Genomic DNA, 24,491 nt, shown 5'->3' on the forward strand with positions numbered 1-24,491 from the left:
CTCTTTTCTTGTTTGGTAAGATTTATGTCAGTTAGGTAAATGATTCTCTCATGGAATTTATATTGTTGGTTGTGATTGTTTTCAGTGAGTATGTTTGTGTTGTTAATTATTCTGTTGAGTCTTCTGTTTTGTTTCTCCTACTGTTCTTGGATTATTTTCTGTATGTATGCCTTTTCTCTCTCTGTTATTTCCTCAAAGTGAGCTGGTATTGTAAATTTGTTGGCAAATTCTAAATGTGTTTGGTAAAGTTCAGTATTGAGCGATTTATTTTTAGCATATAATATCCTAATTTCCTGCTTTAGCCACGTGAAAGTCTTGGAATTCCTGGGTCCAATATCTTGCTAGCATCAATGCCGGTAACGGGCGAAACTAGTCGAGATCATCAATTAATGTAATAGACGAACTGCCCATACACATAATTACGTTTGTACCGAACACGCAGTGCGCGAGTCCTTCTGCCACATGGCCAATATTTATTTTTTTAAACTTTTGATAGAGTTGCATGTTCAGAGAGGCGGTTTGCCACTCGCTTGCTCCACCTGTTATGAAGTGTCCCGAGAGAATATGAGCAGTGTGGATGACTGTTACCAGTGCTTGTACAGTGCAGTATTGGGTTTGTGTTTTAATGGGTGAAGGACAGGGTGAGGGTGTGAAGTCCGGTGCCGGTACACACAGCTCACTTCTGTCGAACAGCACTGAGGACACCGACGAACTTGGCGTCCCCATCTGATGGATGAATCACCGTCAACACTGCCAGAGGCCATCACTTCACGACACAATGTGAGGCGTTAGGGCACAATGTCAGGTGGTCGGTAACTTTGCGCCACTACGTCTCCTCCCCTGGCTGGTCAAACTCTTCACGGGAAGGATGGAATCACAAGACAGTAACAGCAGAACCCGAGTTGTAAGAGGGGGGGGGGGGGGAGGGCCTTTAATATCACTCTGCCACCGTGGTACTCTGCTCCCAGTTTGCTCGCGTCGACCACTACCAATTATCTACAACACAAAACACATCACCGACGGAAAATATTCTGAGGATGAGACACACAATCTTGTCTAGGGAACAGGTGATCAATACTTTCAATGAAATCAGCCTCCATCAGTTACTTGGCCAGTCACGGCCCTTAAAATTTGATTACCCACTTCGGAAATGGACCACTAAAATTATGTCCTAAAGTTAAAATGAGAAGAATTATCTCGGCATACATTTAAACGGCAAACTACAATAATGAACTACAGGATAGAATGGAAGAAATATCTCGGATAGTGAAGGAAGACGAAAATTTAATAGTCATGGGTGACTGGAATTCGATAGTAGGAAAAAGAAGAGAAGGAAACGTAGTAGGTGAATATGGATTTGGGGGGAGGGGGGTGGGGGGGGGGGTGAGGAATGAAAGAGGAAGCCGCCTGGTAGAATTCTGCACAGAGCATAACTTAATCATAGCTAACACTTGGTTCGAGAATCATAAGAGAAGATTGTATACATGGAAGAAGCCTGGAGATACTGACAGGATTCAGATAGATTATATAATAGTAAGAAAGAGATTCAGGAACCAGGTTTTAAATTGTAAGACTGCAGGGGCGGATGTGGAATCTGACCACAATCTATTGGTTATGAACTGTAAATTAAAACTGAAGAAAATGCAAAAAGGTTGGAATTTTAGGAGATGGGATCTGGATAAACTGACAGAACCAGAACCAGAGGTTGTACAGAGTTTCAGGGAGAGCATAAGGGAACAATTGACGAGAATGGGGGAAAGAAATACAGTAGAAGAAGAATGGGTAGCTTTGAGAGATGAAGTAGTGAAGGCACCAGAGGGTCAAGTAGGTAAAAAGACGAGGGCTAGTAGAAATTCTTGAGTAACAGAAGAAATATTGAATTTAATTGATGAAAGGAGAAAATATAAAAATGCAGTAAATGAAGCAGGCATAAAGGAATAGAAACGTCTCAAAAATGAGATCGACAGGAAGTGCAAAATGGCTAAGCAGGGATGGCTAGAGGAAAAATGTAAGGATGTAGAGGCTTATCTCACTAAGGGTAAGATAGATAATGCCTACAGGAAAATTAAAGAGACTTTTGGAGAAAAGAGAACCACTTGCATGAATATCAAGAGCTCAGATGGAAACCCAGTTCTAAGCAACGAAGGGAAAGCAGAAAGGCGGAAGGAGTATGTAGAGTATCTATACAAGGGCGATGTACTTCAGGCAATATTATGGAGATGGAGGAGGATGTAGATGACCATGAGATGGGAGATATGATACTGCGTGAAGAGTTTGACAGAGCACTGAAAGACCTGCCGTAATAATGCCCCGGGAGTAGACAACATTCCATTAGAACTACTGGCAGCCTTGGGTGAGCCAGTCCTGGCAAACCTCTTCCATCTGGTGAGTAAGATATATGAGACAGGTGATATACCCTCAATCTTCAAGAAGAATATAATAATTCGAATCCCAAAGAATGCAGGTGTTGACAGATGTGAAAATTACCGAACTATCAGTGTAATAAGTCACAGCTGCAAAATACTAACGCGAATTCTTTACAGACGAATGGAAAAACTGGTAGAAGCCGACCCCGGGGAAGATCAGTTTGGATTCCGTAGAAACACTGGAACACGTGAGGCAATACTGACCTTACGACTTATCTTAGAAGCTAGATTAAGGAAAGGCAAACCTACGTTTATAGCATTTGTAGACTTAGAGAAAGCTTTTGACAGTGTTGACTGGAATACTCTCTTTCAAATTCTGAAGGTGGCAGGGGTAAAATACAGGTTTGTACACAAACCAGATGGCAGTTATAAGAGGAAGCAGTGGTTGGGAAGGGAGTGAGACAGGGTTATAGCCTCTCCCCAATGTTATTCAATCTGTATATTGAGCAAGCAGTAAAGGAAACAAAAGAAAATTCCTGAGCAGGTATTAAAATCCATGGAGAAGATATAAAAACCCTGAGGTTCGCCGATGACATTGTAATTCTGTCAGAGACACCAAAGGACTTGGACGAGCAGTTGAACAGAATGGACAGTGTCTTGAAGGGAGGATATAAGATGAACATCAACAAAAGCAAAACGAGGATATTGGAATGTAGTCGAAAGAAGTCGGGTGATGCTGAGGGAATTAGATTAGGAAATGAGACACTTATAGTAGTAAAGGAGTTTTGCTGTTTGGGGAGCAAAATAACTGATGATGGTCGAAGTAGAGAGGATATAAAATGTAGACTGCCAATGGGAAGGAAAGCGTTTCTGAGCAAGAGAAATTTGTTAACATCGAGTATAGATTTAAGTGTCAGGAAGTCATTTCTGTAAGTTTTGTATGGAGTGTAGCCCTGTATGGATGTGAAAGATGGACGATAAATAGTTTGGACAAAAGAGAATAGAAGCTTTCGAAATGTGGTGCTACAGAATAATGCTGAAGATTAGAAGGGTAGATCACACAACTAATGGGGAGGTATTGAATAGAATTGGGGAGGAGTTTGTGGCACAACTTGACTAGAAGAAGGGACCGGTTGATAGAACATGTTCTGAGGCATCAAGAGATCACCAATTTGGTATTGGAGGGCAGCGTGGAGGGCAGAAATCGTAGAGGGAGACCTATAGATGAATACACTAAGCAGATTCAGAAGGATGTAGGCTGCAGTACGTGCTGGGAGATGAAGCAGCTTGCACAGGATAGAGTAGCATGGAGAGCTGCTTAAAGCAGCCTCAGGACTGAAGACCACAACAACGACAACAACATCTCGGCTTGGCGTGGAACGCCAGACACCGACTTACGCACTACTCGTTGCACTTCTAGCTACGTATTTACCCATGCTTCATGTCGGTTTGTTGGACGTAGCCACATTTCCCTAACTGCCGTCAAGTCACGATACCGAGTTATGTGATAAACAACTAGAACGATTCCAAATAGCTGTTAGTACACTGTCACGTTCAGTTAAGATGCACGAAACCCAACGAAGCAACTCGACGACTCCAATTCATTCGGCCTGTGTGGCTTGTAACAGACTCGAAGGAACTTGTCCTTCCAACCTCTAGGAAAACCAAATCCCCATGGGCAATGGATCGGCGTTGCACATTTCAACGCGCCGTAGCGGCCGGCCACGCTCCTTCGTCGTGGCGACTCTGCCTCTCCGCCTGCTGCCTACGTACACAGTCTCACCTGACTGCACCTCACACCGCGGATCACCACACAAGAGTCCCAGCAGAACGCATGCGTTGCAGTTAAAATGTCCGCCGCCAAAGAGATGTAGAAGAGCAATCAACATCGAAGTCGACAGAAAGATGATGGTTGAAATGGCTCTAAGGACTATGGGCCTTAACATCTGAGTTCATCAATCCCCTAGAACTTAGAACTACTTAAACCTAACTAACCTAAAGACATCACGCACATCCATGCCCGAGGCAGGATTCGAACCTGTGACCGCAGTAGTCACGCGGATCCGGACTGAAACGCCTAGAACCGCTCGGCCACAAGGCCGGCGATCAAAGTCGGCTCAAAGATGAAAATGAGAATCGATGGCAACAGGCACCAGAAACGCACCAGCTCAGAAAACTAAAATTCACTATTGTTTGCCGGATTCTATGGTTTGAACAGGTTTTAAAAACGTCAGTTCAAAAGTTAGGTCACTGTTGTTGCTGCTGAAACCTTAGGCAATCAGTGTTATTAATTAGCAACAATATGGAGTTGGAAAATCAAGAAGCATTACGCTGGCTTTTATTGATCTTGAAGAAACGTTACAGGTAAGCAGTGTGGTTTGCCTCGAGAAATCTACAGCGCCGCTCAAAATCACTCTCACCGTTATTTGCCCACCCAGGTCACCCAAAATATATCCCATCGAACATTTACGGGACGTAATCGAGCGGTCAGCTCGTGCACAAGATGCTGAACTGGTGACACTTGCAGAATTATGGACGCCTACACAGGCACCAGGGCTCAATATTTCTGCAGGTCACTTCCAACGCCTTGTTGAGTCCGTGCCACATGGAGTTACTGCACTACACAGCAGAATGAGTCTGACGCGAAAGTAGGTGGGATCCCATAATTTTTCTCACCTCTTTCTTTAACTAATATTTTGCATGTTAGAGAAAGAAACTTATCTGGAACTCCCTCTAGATACACTGCCTGGCAATAACGTGAAACACGATATGGTCTGATGACAAAGTAGCTTCGTAAGTGTACACGCCAGATAGTGTCGGAGTTCCATGCGGCTTTTCGCGGATGATGCTGTAGTATACAGAAAAGTTGCAGCTTTAGAAAATGCAGCGAAATGCAGGAAGATCTGCAGTGGATAGTCACTTGGTGCAGGGAGTGACAACTGACCCTTAACATAGACAAATGTAATGTATTGCGAATACATAGAGAGAAGGATCCTTTCTTGTATGATTATATGATAGGGGAACAAACACTGGTAGCAGTTACTCCTGTAAAATATCTGGGAGTATGCGTACGGAACGATTTGAAGTGGAATGATCATATAAAATTAATTGTTGGTAAGGCGGGTGCCAGGTTGAGATTCATTAGGAGAGTCCTTAGAAAATGTAGTCCATTAACAAAGGAGGTGGCTTACAAAACACTCGTTCGACCTATACTTGAGTATTGCTGATCAGTGTGGGATCCCTACCAGATCGGATTGACGGAGGAGATAGAGAAGATCCAAAGAAGAGCGGCGCGTTTCGTTACAGGGTTATTTGGTAAGCGTGATAGCGTTACGGAGATGTTTAGCAAAGTCAAGTGGCAGACTCAGCAAGACAGGCGCTCTGCATCGCGGTGTAGCTTGCTGTCCAGGTTTCGAGAGGGTGCGTTTCTGGATGAGGTATCGAATATATTGCTTCCCCCTACTTATACCTCCCGAGGAGATCACGAATGTTTTTTTTAGAGAGATTCGAGGGCGCACGGAGGCTTTCCGGCAGTCGTTCTTCCCGCGAACCATACGCGACTGGTAGACGGAAGGGAGGTAATGACAGTGGCACGTAAAGTACCCTCTGCCACACACCGTTGGGTGGCTTGCGGAGTATAAATGTAGATGTAGATCAGCGGGTATGTAAATGACTAGTATTTAGAGTCACTACCAGGCGTGGTGTATGTTTGAGTGTCGTGAACAGCGTCACACGTTGGATGATCACTGTGCAGGACAGGCAGCCTCTGTTTGCTAGTCCGGGAGAGCGTAATCACAACGTGACAGGGTTTGAAAGGGGCATCACTGCAGGTCCCCACTTCACCAGACGTTGGAATCGGTCGCTATTTTGGAGCGTTCGCATGTGACAGTGATTCTATATTGGACTCTATGGAAAAGGCTGAGTCTTTTTCAAGGGTCCAGTCGACCACGTCTGACCGCAGCAAGGGGGAACCGCCGTATTGTGCACCGAGCGTCTTGTAACCTCCTTCATCCGAGAACAAGTAACGGACTGTCTGCAACATTCTATGTTATCCCGCGCCACTGGTCGCAAACTAGCAGCAGCCGTAACAGGCAATCACCGTCCCACCACAACATAGGCTGTATTACAAGAGGCTGCGTTTCCAGGGGCGAGGCGGGGGGTGGGGGGGACGTGAACGCCAGGCATGGGCTACTGATGAATGAGGTCGCACTGTGCTCAGCGACGAATCGCGCTTCTTCACTGCCCTGGGTGGATACGGGTGACCCTGGGAGAGGCAGTGCGGTGTTACTCCAGGCGACATGGGGCAGCGAGCCATCGGGTATGACCTCAGGTTGCGACTGGGAACTCTAACGGCTCAACGGTACATCACGGACATTCTGTGTCCTTATGTGTTACCTACCATGTCACAGTACCGCACTGACATTTTCCATCAGGACAATTCACGTCCACATAAGTGAACGCGTCTCTAGGAACTGTGTACGTGACGTTGAAGTAGTGCTGCGGCTAACTAGATCCCGACACCTGTTTCCACGTGTAGGATCGTCTCGGACGACAACACCGCCCCAGTGCCAGTGTCCAGGGAGATCGGCGGCAGCTGTGGGCCGGCTTACCTCAGGAGCGGACACGGCGGCTCGGCAACAGTCACCCTAACCGAATCAGAACATACATCCAGGCCCGAAGAGGTGCAGCGTCATACCTGATTAGCTGGTCCATACTGCCATTTCTTTGCAAGTATGACTCGATTTTCTAATCATACTCTGTTAACCTATGAAGTTGCGTTTCCCCTTACCCTTCAGTCCTTCAATTGTTTTTTGGTCAGCCAGTGTACATGTTATGTTATGTTATGTCAACCGGGGACCTACAAACGACGGAGAGGCTCCGTCCGCGCCGCAGCAGCAGTGGTCCGCAACCCCACGACGACTACCGCAGTTCACATCACCCCTCCGCCACCCCACACGGAACCCAGGGTTATTGTACGGTTCGGCCCCCGGTGGACCCCCCAGGGAACGTCTCACACCAGACGAGTGTAACCCCTATGTTTGCGTGGTAGAGTAATGGTGGTGTACGCGTACGTGGAGAACTTGTTTGCGCAGCAATCGCCGACATAGTGTAGCTGAGGCGGAATAAGGGGAACCAGCCCGCATTCGCCGAGGCAGATGGAAAACCGCCTAAAAACCATCCACAGACTGGTCGGCTCACCGGACCTCGACACAAATCTGCAGGGCGGATTCGTGCCGGGGACCCAGCCAGTGTACATAGATTAAGATAGAAAACTATATTAATTGATGCTGTTATTATCGTAGATACGTGTAATGCACTGCGCATATAAATACTGCATTGGTGTTCAGTGTCTAGCTCAATTGTTCCCTGGATGGAGAAAATGTTTCCTGCTTCTGTGCCATACATTTCTTTGATTTTGTACCTGAAGGTATCGCTACAGCAAGCAGAAATCTACTAAAACCACTATTGCTGGTCCCTGTTTTGATCAGAGCCAAGGTGGAATCTTCCTACACGTCGGTCAGGGGCTTGGTGTAGTACATCGCGTAAACTGGTCATCAAGTAAAATACACATCAAAAAAAGGTTTGCATCACCTCGGTTCCAAGATTTCCGGAATCTCTACAGGAAAATGGAATAGAGACCAACAAAACATCATTTCCACCCTTTTTATTGCTCATGATAACCACACATTGCATTTTGTGCTACTGTACAGCGAGACCTTCAGAGGTGGTGGTCCAGCCTGCTGTACGCACCAGTACCTCTAATACCCAGCATCACGTCCTCTTGCATTGATGCATGCCTGTATTCGTCGCGGCATACTATCGACAAGTTCATCAAGGCACTGTTGGTCCACATTGTCCCACTCCTCAACGGCGATTCGGCGGAGATCCCTCAGAGTGGTTGGTGAGTCATGTCCTCCATAAACAGCCCTTTTGAATTTATCCCAGACATGTTCGATAGGGTTCATGTGTGGAGAACATGCTGGCCACTCTAGTCGAGCGATGTCGTTATCCGGAAGGATGTCATTCACAAGATGTGCACGATGGGGGCGCGAATTGTCGTCAATCAAGACGAACGCCTCGCCAATACGCTGCCGATACGGTTGCACTATCGGTCGGAGGAGCCATTCACGTATCGTACAGCCGTTACGGCGCCTTCCATAACCACCAGCGGCGTACGTCGGCCCCACATAATGCCATTCCATAACAGCAGGTAACCTCCACCTTGCTGCACTCGCTGGACAGTGTGTCTAAGGCGTTCAGCGTAACCGGGTTGCCTCCAAACACGACTCCGACGATTGTCTAATTGAAGGCATACGCGACATTCATCGGTGAAGAGAACGTGATGCCAATCCTGAGCGGTCCATTTGGCATGTTTTTGGACCCATCTCTATCGCGCTGCAGGGTGTCGTGATTGCAAAGACGGACCTCGCCATGGATGTCGGGAGTGAAGTTGAGCATCATGCAGCCTATTGCGCACAGTTTTAGTCGTAATACGACGTCCTGTGGCTGCACGGAAAGCCCTTGGTCGGCCTGAGCGAGGCACGTTATCGACAGTTCCTGTCTCTCTCTATCTCCTCCATGTCCGAACAACATCGCCTTGGTTCACTCCGAGACGCCTGAATTCTCCCCTTGTTGAGAGCCCTTCCTGGCACAAATTAACTATGCGGACGCGATCGAACCGCGGTACAGGCATGCCTGAACTACAGAGAATACTAGCCGTGTACCTCCTTCCTGGTGGAATGACTGGAACTGATCGGCTGTCGGACCCCCAACGTCTAATAGGCGCTGCTCATGCATGGTTGTTTACATCTATGGGCGGGTTTAGTGACATCTCTGAACAGTCAAAGTGACTGTGTCTGTGGTACAACCTCGACAGTCAACGTCTATCTTCAGGAGTTCTGGGAAGCGGGGTGATGCAAAACTTTTTTGGATGTGTGTACGTTTGGAAACTAGACAGCTGAAAGGTGTTTCATTCGACATCACTTTACAAAGTCCAATTATACCCAACATAGTTTTACTTGATAATAGCTTAAGGCCAAAATCATGACAGTAATATGTAGTAAAGTTTTTGTACAATCAAATGGAGGAAATATCATTCAAACACGTATAATGAGTTCTTCATTATTTGCTGCACGTATTTGTATGAATATTTCTGCATAAAGTCCAAATGTGTGTGTGTGTCGGCAGGTCAGGGCCGCTTCCACTACGCGCTGCTGGCCGTGTGCGGCTTCTGCCTCATCTCGATGATCTTCGAGTCTCTGGCTGCCGCCTACGTCACGCCGGCGGCGCAGTGCGACTTCGACATGACGTCATTCGAGAAGGGCTTCCTCGGCGGAACCATCTACATAGGTAAAGCGTGGTGCAATCTGAAATGTCGTAAATACCCATCCGTGAGGGACGTTCGTACTAAGATACTAGAGGGGGTGTGACTGTGCAGCTATTTTGCTAGATAATTCATTATCATCATCATCTCCTTCCAAGAATTAGATGCTGAGGTCACCTGTTCCGGTCTCTCTTATTCATCCATCCATCCATCCAAGCATCAATCCACCCACCCACCACTTACCTAGCTCTCTCTTTCCAGTCGGTCGATAACTCATCATCTTCTTTGGATATCTGTTGTGTGTCATTCTGTCAGTAGTATCCTTCCATTTCATTCTCTCTCTTCTATCGTGTCATTAATTGAAAAGATATTGCTTCATTCCTCATTTTATTTCAGCATCTTACATATCTCATAAAATTTCATCTCCGCTACTCATGTACTTTTTTTTATTTTTTTTTTATTTTTTGCTACTGTCCCTGTCCGCGACTTACAACTATTGTTTTTCTTCCCAAAAGACTTCCAGTAGTTGCGCAAAAGCTTGATATTTATTAACCTTATTCTCAATGTCTTTTAGTTAAAACTAATATCACATCCTAGACAACTAAAATGGGATATGTATCCCAAAATTTTCTCATTTACTATTATGTTCTATCTGACTTGATTCTTTCCTTTGAAAGCCACACATGTAATTAATTCCCCATCACATGAAGACTGACAGCTTACTGCTCGGGTAATTTGCAACGACACCCTTTGTTTCCTGTCAGTTAGGAAAGACTCAAACAATCCGCAGCATTGCTGGTGACACCATAATACTCTAATTTATTCAAGAGAATGCTGCGGTTGACACAGAATATGTTTTACATTCTCATCTAGAATGTGAGTTAAGGATTTGAGAATCTATGAATGGTTTCTCGGTTATTTGAAAGGAAATATACACTGAAGCGCCAAAGAAACTGGTATAGGCATGCGTATTTGAATACAGAGATATGTAAACAGGTAGAGTACGACGCTGCACTTTGGCAACGCCTATATAGGACAACAAGTGTCTGGCGCTGTTGTTAGATCGGTTAATGCTGCTACAATGGTAGCTTATCTAGATTTAAGCGAGTTTGAACGTGGTGTCATAGTCGGCGCACGAGCGACTCGGCACAGCATCTCCGAGGTAGCGATGTAGTGGGGATTTTCCCGTAGGACCATTTCACGAGTGTACCGTGAATATGAGGAATCCGGTGAAACATCGAATCTCCGACATCGCTACGGCCGGAAACAGATCCTGCACGAACGGGACGAACGACAACTGAAGAGAGTCTTTCAATGTGACAGAAGTGCAACATTTCTGCAAATTGCTGCAGATTTCAATGCTGGGCCATCAACAAATGTCAGCGTGCTAACCATTCAACGAATCATATTCGATATGGGCTTTCGGAGCCGAAGGTCCACTCGTGTAGCTTTCATGACTCTACGACACAAAGTTTTATGCTTCGCTTGGCCCTTCAACACCGACATTGGACTGTTGATGACTGGAAACATTTTACCTACTCGGACGAGTCTCATTTCAAACTGTGTTGAGCGGATGGACGTGTACGGGTATGGAGACAACCACACGAATCCATGGATCCTGCATGTCAGCAGGGGGACTATTCAAGCTGGTGGACGCTCTGAAACGGTGTGGGGCGTGTGCAGTTGGACTGATATGGGACGCCTGATATGTCTAGATACGACTCAGACAAGTGACACGTACATAAGTATCCTGTTTGCTCACATGTATCTACATCTACATTTATACTCCGCAAGCCACCCAACGGTGTGTGGCGGAGGGCACTTTACTTGCCACTGTCATTACGTCCCATTCCTGTTCTAGTCGCGTATGGTTCGAGGGAAGAACGACTGCCAATTTTATATTCGTGATCTCCTCTGGAGGTATAAGTAGGGGGAAGCAAAATATTCGATACCTCATTCAGAAACGCACCTTGTCGAAGCCTGGATAGCAAGCTACACCGCGATGCAGAGCGCCTCTCTTGCAGAGTCTGCCACTTGAGTTTGCTAAACATGTCCGTAATGCTATCAAGCTTACCAAATAACCCTGTGACGAAACGCGCCGCTCTTCTTTGGATCTTCTCTATCTCCTCTGTCACCCTGGCCTGGTACGGATCCCACACTGATGAGCAATACTCAAGTAAAGGTCGAACGAGTGTTTTGTAAGCCACCTCATTTGTTGATGGATTACATTTTCTAAGGACTCTCCGAATGAATCTCAACCTGGCACCCGCCTTACCAACAATTAATTTTATATGATCATTCCACTTCAAATCGTTCCGCACGCATACTCCCACATATTTTACAGAAGTAACTGCTACCAGTGTTAGTTCCGCTATCATATAATCATACAATAAAGGATCCTTGTTTCTATGTATTCGCAATACATTACATTTGTCTATGTTAAGGGTCAGTTGCCACTCCCTGCACCAAGTGCCTATCCGCTGCAGATCTTCCTGCATTTCGCTGCAATTTTCTAATGCTGCAACTTCTCTGTATACAGTAGCATCATCCGCGAAAAGCCATATGGAACTTCCGACACTGTCTACTAGGTCATTTATATATATTGTGAAAAGCGATGGTCCCATAACACTCCCCTATGGCACGCCAGAGGTTACTTTAACGTCTGTAGACGTCTTTCCATTGAGAACAACATGCTGTGTTCTGTTTGCTAAAAACTATTCAATCCAGCCACACAGCTGGTCTGATATTCCGTAGGCTCTTAATTTATCACGCGACAGTGCGGAACTGTATCGAACGCCTACCGGAAGTCAAGGAAAATGGCATCTACCTGGGAGCCTGTATCTAATCTTTTCTGCTTCCATTCCTGTCCGTTGTGCATTCCGACGGACTTGGGCAATTTCAGCACGACAATGCGACACCTCGCACGTGCAGAATTGCTACAGAGGGGCTGCAGGAACACTGCTCTGAGTTTAAACACTTCCTCTGGCCACCAGACTTCTCAGACATGAACATTATTGAGCAAATCTGAGGTGCCTTGCAACGTGCTTTGCTGCTCAGAAGAGATCTCCACCCCTCGCACTCTTACGTATTTTTGGACGGCCCTGCTGGATTCATGGTGTCAGTTCCCTCCAGCACTACTTCAGACATTAGTCGAGTCCAGGCCACGTCGTTTTGCGGCACTTGGGCGTGCTCGTGGGGGCCTCACACGATACTAGACAGGAGTACCAGTTTCTTTGGCTCTTCAGTCTACACGTAGGTACAGCAGCTCGCCGTTGAGGGCAGCTCAGTGCGCTGTGCTTGGTGCGGCAGGCATGATCGTGAGCTCGCACGTGTGGGGCTTCGTGGCGGACACGCGCGGCCGCCGCCTCGTGCTGCTGCTGACGCTGGCCCTGGACTTCGTCTGCTCGGTGGTGGCGGCGTTCATGCCCTCGCTGCCGCTCCTCATCTTCGTCAGGTTCCTCAACGGCGTCTGGTGAGTCACCGTCAGCACGACTACTCTGCGATTCTCGTCCCAGTTGGCAACTCTCCGTGTCGGATGCCTATTCCCTTTCTTTTACAGGGTGAGCGTAACAAAACCCTCAGACTGTAGGGACGTATTCGTGACCTGATATGGAGGACAAAAGGTCGTGCAAACATGTGTCCGGAAATGGACAGCGTGCGTGCAATGAGAGAAAATCGTACTAAACGCAGTGCAGAGCTGCATCGCATCCATGTCACAAAAAATGTTCAAAGCGGTGTGACGTCGGGTGTCATTCGTTACGTCATACACAAAAAAATTATATATATATATATATATATATATATATATATATATATATTATATTTTTATTTTTAATTTATCAGTATGCTTCTTTCTCTCAGGGATATTGTCTTTTCTCATCACTTTTACTTACGTGCATAAGTAAATATGAAACAGGTTCTTGAAGGGCCTCACTTATTCATGTACCAACTTTAGATTTTGAATGTGATGACTAAAATATAGTTGCCGTTAATTGAATTGAATGTAATTTTGTTAATTTCTGTTTATTGATTGCAAAGCAAGGCTCGAGAGAATTTCGATTGTTGCCGTGGAGCGGCCAAGATGAAACTTACCGAACTCACGGAATCTGTATTGTTTAAAAACATGAACTTTAACCTAAATGAATAATCTGTTGCAATTTAAAAATGTTCTCCGATTTACAGTTACTGTTAACACTGAAAACTAAATTAATACTTCGGCGCGTAATGGCCGACCAGAGGCTGCATCGGAAGATGAGCTTCTCGCAGCGCAAATTACTGAAAAAATGCTTATTAAGAATAATTAGCCACTGCGAGCATTTGAGGTGACAACTATTACAAAGAAATTCATTTTGTAATAATAATAACAAGTTTATTTTAGCAATAAATACGAATAACTGAAGGTGTAGCTATGGGCAGCCCACTGTCCCCTGTGGTTGCCAACATGTTTATGGAGAGTTTTGAGGAGAGGGCATTGGATACAGCCACATTTAAACCCACATGCTTCTTTAGGTATGTGGATGACACCTTCGTGATCTGGCCACATGGGATGGACAGGCTCATTGAGTTTCTTGAACATCTTAACTCATGCCACCCTAATATCAAGTTCACCATGGAACTGGAGAAGAATGGCCAGCTGTCATTTCTGGATGTACTAGTCCAGAGGAAAGCAGATGGATCAATTGGCCACAGTGTGTACCGAAAACCTACACACACTGATTTATATCTGCAGGCCAGCAGTTGTCACCACCCTGCACAGAAGAATGGGGTTCTGAAGACTTTAATCCACAGAGCACGTGCCCTAACAGACCAAGAGAATCTACCCATAGAGATAGAACGTCTCAAAACAGTTTTCTCCAAGAATGGATACATGGACAAACAAATTGAGAGGGCACTCCGACCAGCCACTATACCACAGGTTCCTGAAGAAGACCAAGATGAAGCAAGGAAGGTGGCATATCTGCCCTATGCTGGCTCTATTTCCGCCAGAATCAGTAGGATCCTGCGTAAACACAATATCAAGTGTGTTTTCTGTCCATCCAACAAGATCGGGGGACTGCTGGGGAGTGTCAAAGACGACTTGGGGTTACGAAAACCAGGGATTTACAATATACCTTGTCAATGTGGCATGTTCTTCATTGGCCAGACGACAAGAACTGTGGAGATCAGGTGCAAAGAACATCAGAGGCACACTAGGTTAAGACAGGTGACTAAGTCAGCCATTGCTGAACACTGTCTAGAACTAGATCATGCCATGAAGTATGAGGATACCAAGATTCTAGCACAAACACCCAGATTTTGGGACAGTGTTATAAGAGAATCGATTGAGATTAAAATGGCTGACGATCTTATGAATCGTGACACAGGGTACCAGCTAAGCAGAGCCTGGGATCCGGCTCTGGAATTGTTAAAGGAGCAACGGGGCCAGCTGCAACACTACACAAACAGGAGAACCAGAGACATGGAGATGGTAAACGAGCCCCTGACGGACTGCCAGGAGCACCAGACCGAAGATGGAACACCCAGAAGTGGGACTGGTGGGCGCGGACCGCAGAGGGAACATCCAGAGCCGCAGCAGACGAAAAACGGAGCGGCAACGCTCCAACAGGTCGTGGTGAGCGGGCGCGGACCGCAGGGGGAACGCCTGGTACCCCAGACCGTAGATGAAACCCCCAGGAGCGGGTTTGGTGGGCGCGGACCGCAGAGGGAACACCTAGAACCGCAGCGGACGGAAAACGGAGCAGCAACGCTCCAGCAGGTCACAGGGAATGGGCGTGGACCACAGAGGAAGCGCCTGCAGCCGTTGGTGGAGGGGGAAGGCCATAGGCATAAATACTGGACCAGGTCCACTCGAGGAGCAGTCTCAGGTCGCACCTGATGAAGGTCTCGAGCTACGTGACCGAAATATCGTGCAAGTACGACGCTGATATCCGGCAGAACACCCGACAACCCAAAATGCCATTAGATCGCCGGGAAAGCCTGAAGAGTTACGAATAACTTACATAAAATATGTGTAGCCGCTCAATGGCTGCCTTCCGTATAGCGAAACAAATCAGTGTGTGTACCACAAAATACGTCGTTACTCCTTGGCCGTACAATCGCGTCTCTTTCGATCCTTTTTTATTTTCATAGACATTAAATAAAGATGCTAGTCTTTAGTTATCGCTGCATATCAGTTGTTTCAAGAACATTAACTATATCTTTTACACTAATTATATTCATAAAATACTTAATTACGGTTTACAACCGATAAAAATGTCAATATTTATGTGACGTACCGTCACAGCGGCCTCTGTGGGATGCAGCGCACGCGTTCGCACGTCTCATCATCGACCGCCACACTCTCTCGCAGTTTCTGGCCTCTCTCCGAATAGTATCACAGGTGTCGTGAATATGCTGTTGTAAGGTTTACATATCAGGAAGTGGTTCAACGTACACAACGTTTTCCAAATAACCCAGAGGTAAAAATCCAAGGGTGTTACGATCTTTGATGCAGCAGGTCATCCTAGAGGGCCTCAGCGTCCTATCCAGCGTCCGAGGCGGGGGAATGCACATTTGTGGTAAGATCTTATGGGACCAAACTGCTGAGGTCATCGCTCCCTAACCTTGCACACTACTTAATCTAACTTAAGCTAACTTACGCTAAGGACAACACACAAATCCATGCCGCAGGGAGGACTCGAACCTCCGACGTGGGGAGCCGCGCGGGCCGTGACATGGCGCCTCTGACCTCGAGGCTACCCCGCACGGCTCCGGTTGCTAAGGTGTCGGCGAACTGTAACGCGGAAGCGGGGTGCTGCTCCGTCATGCATAACCTGTAGTATTGAAACTTCCTGGCAGATTAAAACTGTGCGCTGGGCCGAGACTCGAACTCGGGACCTTTGCCTTTCGCGGGCAAGTGCTCTACCGGCAGAACTGAAGCTATGAGGACGGGTCGTGAGTCGGGTAGCTCGGTCGGTAGAGCACTTACCCGCGAAAGGCAAAGGTCCCGAGTTCGAGTCTCGGTCCGGCACACAGTTTTAATCTGCCAGGAAGTTTCATATCAGCGCAAACTCCACTGCAGAGTGAAAATCTCATTCTGGGAACCTGTAGTATTGCCAAAGGCACCTTCTGGAGTAGCCTAGGCACAGTATTCCGCAGGAACTCCAGGTACGTTCGTCCATCGAGGCATTGTGGTACAATAATCGGTCCAAGTATGTGGTCGCCAAGAATCCCTGCCCTCACACTGATGCTGAACCGAGGCCGAAGCGACGCCTCAGCCACTCCCCCAGGATGGCCTGGAGCCCACAGATGACGATTACGCAGATTGATGATGCTAGTGCCGGTAAAGTTTGTATCACCGGTAAAGAGATTACATAAATCCCATAATTGTGATGGTCTGATGAAAAAAATCGACAAAACCCTTCCTGCAAAGGCGAATCCTCTGCTGATAATCCTTATACTCGTCGTAGGTCGTAGGGATAGTAGCGGCTCTCATGCAGGATACACAGAGTCGTACTTTGGCTTACACCGTGTTGGCAGGCCACCTGCCTGGAGCTTGTACCAGGGTCCGTCTCAGTACCCTGTAGAAGCCGATCCTCCAAATATGATGTACGCACAGTCCGCCGTCTTCCTGCACGTTCGTCTGAAAGGGCCCGACATCACACAAACGCCCAACAAGGGCCTGAAATGTTGCTTTGGTATAGCCATGCCACCTCCCGACAGCTTCCATCTGCTTGGCCGTACACAATCACCATACCGGGCTGTTCCCGGCATGAATACAGGACCATTCCGCCGCTTACAGTACGGTTGGTTTCGTTTGGTTGTTTGGGGAAGGAGACCAGACAGCGTGGTCATCGGTCTCATCGGATTAGGGAAGGATGGGGAAGGAAGTCGGCCGTGCCCTTTCAGAGGAACCATCCCGGCATTTGCCTGGAGTGATTTAGGGAAATCACGGAAAACCTAAATCAGGATGGCCAGACGCGGGATTGAACCGTCGTCCTCCCGAATGCGAGTCCAGTGTCTAACCACTGCGCCACCTCGCTCGGTGCTTACAGTACGCTGCGTCAACTACACAGCCCGCAAAACACACAATGAACACACGGTTCGCGGTCAGAGGAACCGTCATTCGTCAGCACCATCTACCGTGGGAGCGATGGATTTGCGGACACGTGTTCATAGGGCCTTTTTCCCTCTATTTCCAGTCAGGAATCCGTCCCTGCAGTTTGTTGGCTTTATTAATGTTCACCCTGTGTACTACGATGGTCCGAAACTTAAGGTAACAAACCGGTTTATTCAGACAGTCAAAAAGATTCTCAAAGTTCCTGTTGCTTTTACCAGTATGACAAGTAAGGTTTTAATTATCATCTCCACAGTCAAACTGACCATGAAGCTTTGTTTTTGAAACATATGAGTTCGCTATTACCTGCATAAATTATTTATTTTCACTACTACAATTTCAACCGTAAGGGCAATATCAAGTGCTGCACGAAAAAGGTAAAAAAAATAATAATAAAAGATACAGAATGTCCCAGGAGGAACGGTTAACATTATGGATATGACAAGAACGATCATTCGAAGCAAAAAAAGTCTAGTACTCTACACAACGGTCTTGTTTTAGGTATTTTAGAAGAAATACAAATAATGTACCACATTAACCATGATTCGCAGGGCATTTTCAATGAACGTACTTCAGTTAACCAGGTAGCCCTTTTGAATAACTTTTCTTTTTTGAAGCAGAGTCAAGCCTCATTTCCTTCTCCTTCTGGTTTTTCATTATTGTACTTTGCACAAGTGTATTTCTTAACTGGGTCAGTATTTTCCCCACTGCTTTGATAGTCCTTAATCAGACTTAGCTGCTATACGGAGTTTGCCCATTTCCCATGGTAAGGACTTCAAGTTTCGACCAATGTCCTCTTTTGATAGAAGTTTGCACATTTTTGGCTTCTTAGCCTGTGATTGCAGCGCGTTATTGTGCGTCGTTATCTGCATCATCACTAATTAAAATTTGCCTGTCATTCATGATGAAGAATTATCTCACATCTTATCTTACGTTGAGTCGCTGGCTTTTAGATAGTAGTCTTTTGAATTGCTCCTAATTTTAATGTGTCCCTTTATTGCTAGAAGTTTCTGTGAATTATAATGTTTAGCAAGGCTCCGTTTTCTTTAATAGCAAGATGTTTTTTAATAGGAGCGGCACGTGTGTGTGGTGTTTTAACTCATGACTATGGCACGTTGTTCCACGTCACCATATGAGTCTCCACTGACCTAAAAATTTGCAACCTGTTCATAGAAAGGAAAAAAATTCATCGTGTTTTACAGTTTATGGATAAGCTAGTTGAGTTTAACACATACAGTGTAAAATCGTGTTATGAGAAGACCATCAAGTTACATGTTTTATTTACACGTCCAGTTCCGTAGGGCTAAATTGAGGGGCAAATCTCCAAGGTCATGGAACGTGTCAGTACATGAAAATACAACATAAAAGTAATAACAGATAAAAATAAAATGTTTATGAACCCGAAAAAAGTCAAGCTATAAGTTTAAGTAAACCCAATCAACAATACAACAAGAATCAGCTTAATTTTTCAAGGAACTTCTCTACAGAATAGAAGCAGTGACCCATGAAGAAAGTTTTCAGTTTCGATTTGAAAGCGCGTGGTTTACTGTTAAGATTTTTGAATTCGTGCGGTAGGTTGTTGAAAATGGATGCAGCAGTGTGCTGCACATCTTTCTGCACAAGAGTTAAGGAAGTCCGATCCAAATGAAGGTAGGATTTCTGCCGAGAATTAACTGAGTGGCAGCTGCTTATTCTTGGGAATAAGCTAATATTGTTAACAAGAAATGACAGTACGGAATATATATATTGAGAGACCAGTGACAAAATACCCAGACTCGTGAAAAGGGGTCGACAAAAGTTTCGTGAACTTACACCACTTATTGCCCGAACCGGCCGTTTCTCAGCCAAAAATATCCTTTTAGAATGGGAAGAGTTACCCCAAAATATAATACCATACGACATAAGCGAATGAAAATAAGCAAAATAGACTAATTTTCGTTTCAATCGATCACTCACTTCAAATACCGTTCGAATAGTAAAAATGGCAGCATTAAGTCTTCGAACAGATCCTAAAAGTGGGCTTTCCACGACAGTTTACAAACTATCTGCTAGAAATTTGAACTGTTCATTTTCACTAATCATATGCCCATTCTGTAAAATTAAAATGTCACGTCTAAAGCAGGCTGAAGTTTTCTTAAGAACACTCAAATGAATGAAGACTATTTTTATCAAAGACAAATAACATGTTTTACTTACGAAATTGGGAGTTTCACTGCAGTTCTGTACTGCTCATGTTCAACACGTTGCTTAATCACCCTTAATGTACTCTAAACGCTTTTCACACAATTTTGTTGCAACGTTTTTTCCTTTCGCATGTAAATCACAAAATCAAGTCGTCAACGGCCGAGCGAGTCGGTCCCGCCTTGTTCTTCCCCTCAACAAATGGCAATACTTTAGCTGGTCTGGTTTACCTGTTTGTCTCGTCCTTCGTGTAAAAAATGGTTCAAATGGCTCTGAGCACTATGGGACTTAACTGCTGTGGTCATCAGTCCCCTAGAACTTAGAACTACTTAAACCTAACTAACCTAAGGACATCACACACATCCATGCCCGTGGCAGGATTCGAATCTGCGACCGTAGCGGTCACGCGGTTCCAGACTGTAGCGCCTAGAACCGCACGGCCACTCCGGCCGGCCCTTCGTGTAAGCCACAGACGTAGCTTTTTCTGACGCCTAATGCTTGGGGAGGCAAGATGGCTCGGTCGGGAAGTTTGTGTAACTTTTAACACGATTTTTGAAAACGGAATGGCGTTGCAAGTTTTACGAGGTGGTCTAAAGAATTTATGCAGTTGAGAAGATATTTGCCTACTACTTGAGTTTAACACATACAATGTAGAATCGTGTTATGAGAAGAACATTATGTTACATATAGAGGGTGGAGAAAAACTGTGTCACGAAGTTTTAACCCTGGATACCTGATGCCAGTAGGAACCAAAATTACACTACTGGCCATTAGAATTGCTACACCACGAAGATGTCGTGCTACATACGCGAAATTTAACCGACAGGAAGAAGATGTTGTGCTATGCAAACGATTACCTTTTCAGAGCATTCACACAAGGTTGGTGACGGTGGCGACACCTACAACGTGCTGACATGAGGAAAGTTTCCATCCGATTTCTCATACACAAACAGCAGTTGCCTGGTGAAACGTTGTTGTGATGCCGCGTGTAAGGAGGAAAAATGAGTACCATCACGTTTACGACTTTGATAAAGGTCGGATTGTAGCCTATCGCGATTGCTGTTTATCGTATCGCGACATTGCTGCTCGTGTTGGTCTATATCCAATGACTGTTAGCAGAATATGGAATCGGTGGGTTCAGGAGGGTAATACGGAACACCGTGCTGGATCCCAACGGATGGCTGTAACGGATCGTGCAGCCACGTCTCGATCCCTGAGTCAACAGATGGGGACGTTTGCAAGACAACAACCATCTGCACGAACAGTTCGACGACGTTTGCAGCAGCATGGACTATCAGCTCGGAGACCATGGCTGCGGTTACCCTTGACGCTACATCACAGACAGGAGCGCCTGCGATGGTGTACTCAACGACGAACCTGGGTGCACGAATGGCACAACGTCATTTTTTCGGATAAATCCAGGTTCTATTTACAGAATCACAATGGTCGCATCCGTGTTTGGCGACATCGTGGTGAAAGCAGATTGGAAGCGTGTAATCGTCGTCGCCATACTGGCATATCACCCGGCGTGATGGTATGGGGTGCCATTGGTTACACGTCTCGCTCACCTCTTGTTCGCATTGACGGCACTTTGAACAGTGGACATTACATTTCAGATGTGTTACGACCCGTGGCTCTACCCTTCATTCGATCCCTGCGAAACCCTACATTTCAGCAGGATAATGCACTACCGCGTGTTGCAGGTCCTGTACGGGCCTTTCTGGATACAGAAAATGTTCGACTGCTGCCCTGGCCAGCACATTCTCCAGATCTCTCACCAATTGAAAACGTCTGGTCAATGGTGACCGAGCAACTGGCTCGTCACAGTACGCCAGTCACTACTCTTGATGAACCGTGGTATCGTGTTGAAGCTGCACGGGCAGCTGAACCTGTACACGCCATCCAAGCTCTGTTTGACTCAATGCCCAGGCGTATCAAGGCCGTTATTACGGCCAGAGGTGGTTGTTCTGGGTACTGATTTCTCAGGATCTAAGCACCCAAATTGCGTGAAAATGTACTCACATGTCAGTTCTAGTATAATATATTTGTCCAATGAATATCCGTTTATCATCTGCATTTCTTCTTGGTGTGGCAATTTTAATGGCCAGTAGTGTACTAACCTTGTGTAGGTCGACAACGCACCGTTTTTAAACTACGGAAACTTGGCGCCACGCGCTCCGATTGGCCGCGGGATTGCCCTGTTGCCAGATGCTCTGGACGAAGAATGCTTTGCCTGCCGGAGATGGCGATGTATCCAAGGCGGCCCGCCCGCTCTGCGGTAGAGCGCCAGCGTCCCGTTTGGGGGCCTGGTGGTGAATCCGCCGGGGTCCCGACACATCCACTGAAGTTTCATGAGAAGACGTACCGGGAACAATCCCGCTATCAACTGTTAGTTCGCGTACAGAAAGTCTTTTATTAATTGTGTCGGCCCTGAAAATGGCCTTTTTTGCAGCTATGACATTGTTTACTTAAACCAGGTGCTCGAACTGGCGACCCTGTTACGCGACACAAGCTTGGTAACGTCGAACGGTGTTTTGCCGAACTCTTTCAAACTCTTTCTTCAAACGAATACTGTGCCGCCATGCTTACTGTATTGACTAAATCGCAGGCGACGTGTGAGTCCTCCGAAGCGAAGGTTACGTGTGAGTGCCTCTGACGTGAGACCTACTCGACACGTGTGCGTTATCACATTGGGGCAGCAACGGGGCGAGGGACGTTTGTGTGTGTGAGCCGACAACCGTAGCGCAGCCCGTCAGCCGACGGACGACATCAAGGCGATCCCACGGCCAATCGGAGCTCGTGGCGCCAAGTTTCTTTAGTTTAAAAATGGTGCGTTGTGAATCAACACAACATTGGTAATTTTGGTTCCTACCGGCATCAGCTATCCTGGGTTAAAATTTCGATACGCAATTTTTCTTCACCCTGTATACAGGGTTGTCCATTGATCGTGACCGGGCCAAATATCTCACGAAATAAAGGTGAAACAAAAAAACTACAAATAACGAAACTCGTCTAGCTTGAAGGGGGAAACCCGATAGTGCTATGGTTTGGCCGGCTAGATGGCGCTGCCATAGATCAAACGGATATCAACTGCGTTTTTTTTAAAAATATGAACCCCCATTTTTTCTACATATTCGTGTAGTACGTCAAGAAATATGAATGTTTTAGTTGGACCACTTTTTTCGCTTTGTGATAGAAGGCGCTGTAATAGTCACAAACATATGGCTCACAATTTTAGACGAACAGTTGGTAACAGGTAGTTTATTAAATTAAAATACAGAACGTAGGTATGTTTGAACATTTTATTTCGGTTGTTCCAATGTACCATTGTGAACTTATCATTTCTGACAACGCATACTGTTACAGCGTGATTACCTGTAAATACCACATTATTGCAGTAAATGCTCAAAATTATGTCCGTCAACCGCAATGCATTTGGCAATACGTGTAACGACATTCCTCTCAACAGCGAGTAGTTCGCCTTCCGTAATGTTCGCACATGCATTGACAATGTGCTGACGCATGTTGTCAGGCGTTGTCGGTGGATCACGATGGCAAATATCCTTCAACTTTACCTACAGAAAGAAATCCGGCGACGTCAGATTCGGTGAACGTGCGGGCCATGGTATGGTGCTTCGACGACCAATCCACCTGTCATGAAATATGCTATTCAATACCGCTTCAACCGCACGTGAGCTATGTGCCAGACATCCATCATGTTGGAAGTACATCGCCATTCTGTCATGTAGTGAAACATCTTGTAGTAACATCGCCAGAAAATTACGTAGAAAATCAGCATACATTGCACCATTTAGATTCCCAACGATAAAATGGGGGCCAAGTAACCTTCCTCCCATAAGGCCGCACCATACATTAACCCGCCAAGGTCGCTGATGTTCCACTTGTCGCAGCCATCGTGGATTTTCCGTTAACAAATAGTGCATATTATGCCGGTTTACGTTACCGCTGTTGGTGAATGACGCTTCGTAGCTAAATAGAACGCGTGCAAAAAATCTGTCATCGTCCCGTAATTTCTCTTGTGCCCAGTGACAGAACTGTGCACGACGTTCAAAGTCGTCGCCATGCAATTCCTGGTGCATAGAAATATGGTACGGGTGCAATCGATGTTGATGTAGCATTCTCAACACCGACGTTTTTGAGATTCCCGAATCTCGCGCAATTTGTCTGCTACTGATGTGCGGATTAGCCGCGACAGCGGCTAAAACACCTACCTGGGCATCATCATTTGTTGCAGGTCGTGGTTGACGTTTCACATGTGGCTGAACACTTCCTGTTTCCATAAATAGCGTAACTATCCGGCGAACGGTCCGGACACTTGGATGATGTCGTCCAGGATACCGAGCAGCATACATAGCACACGCCCGTTGGGCATTTTGATCACAATAGCTATACATCAACACGATATCGACCTTTTCCGCAATTGGTAAACGGTCTATTTTAACACGAGTAACGTGTCACGGAGCAAATATCGTGCGCACTGGCGGAATGTTACATGATACCACGT

The 24,491-nt window shown here is 46.1% G+C and overlaps 1 protein-coding gene across 1 annotated transcript in view; it reads left to right on the forward strand.

Annotated features, from left to right (window-relative positions):
- LOC124552481 (synaptic vesicle glycoprotein 2A-like) overlaps positions 1–24,491 on the forward strand; it is a 150,949-nt gene that overhangs the window by 64,640 nt on the left and 61,818 nt on the right. The window contains exons 3-4 of the mRNA XM_047126762.1: positions 9,555–9,716; positions 13,000–13,162. Of these exons, the coding sequence (XP_046982718.1) occupies positions 9,555–9,716; positions 13,000–13,162 (325 nt within the window). The remainder of the gene's footprint in view (positions 1–9,554; positions 9,717–12,999; positions 13,163–24,491) is intronic.

This window comes from Schistocerca americana, chromosome 10 (assembly GCF_021461395.2).
Source record: "Schistocerca americana isolate TAMUIC-IGC-003095 chromosome 10, iqSchAmer2.1, whole genome shotgun sequence".
Taxonomy (NCBI): Eukaryota; Metazoa; Arthropoda; class Insecta; order Orthoptera; family Acrididae; genus Schistocerca; species Schistocerca americana.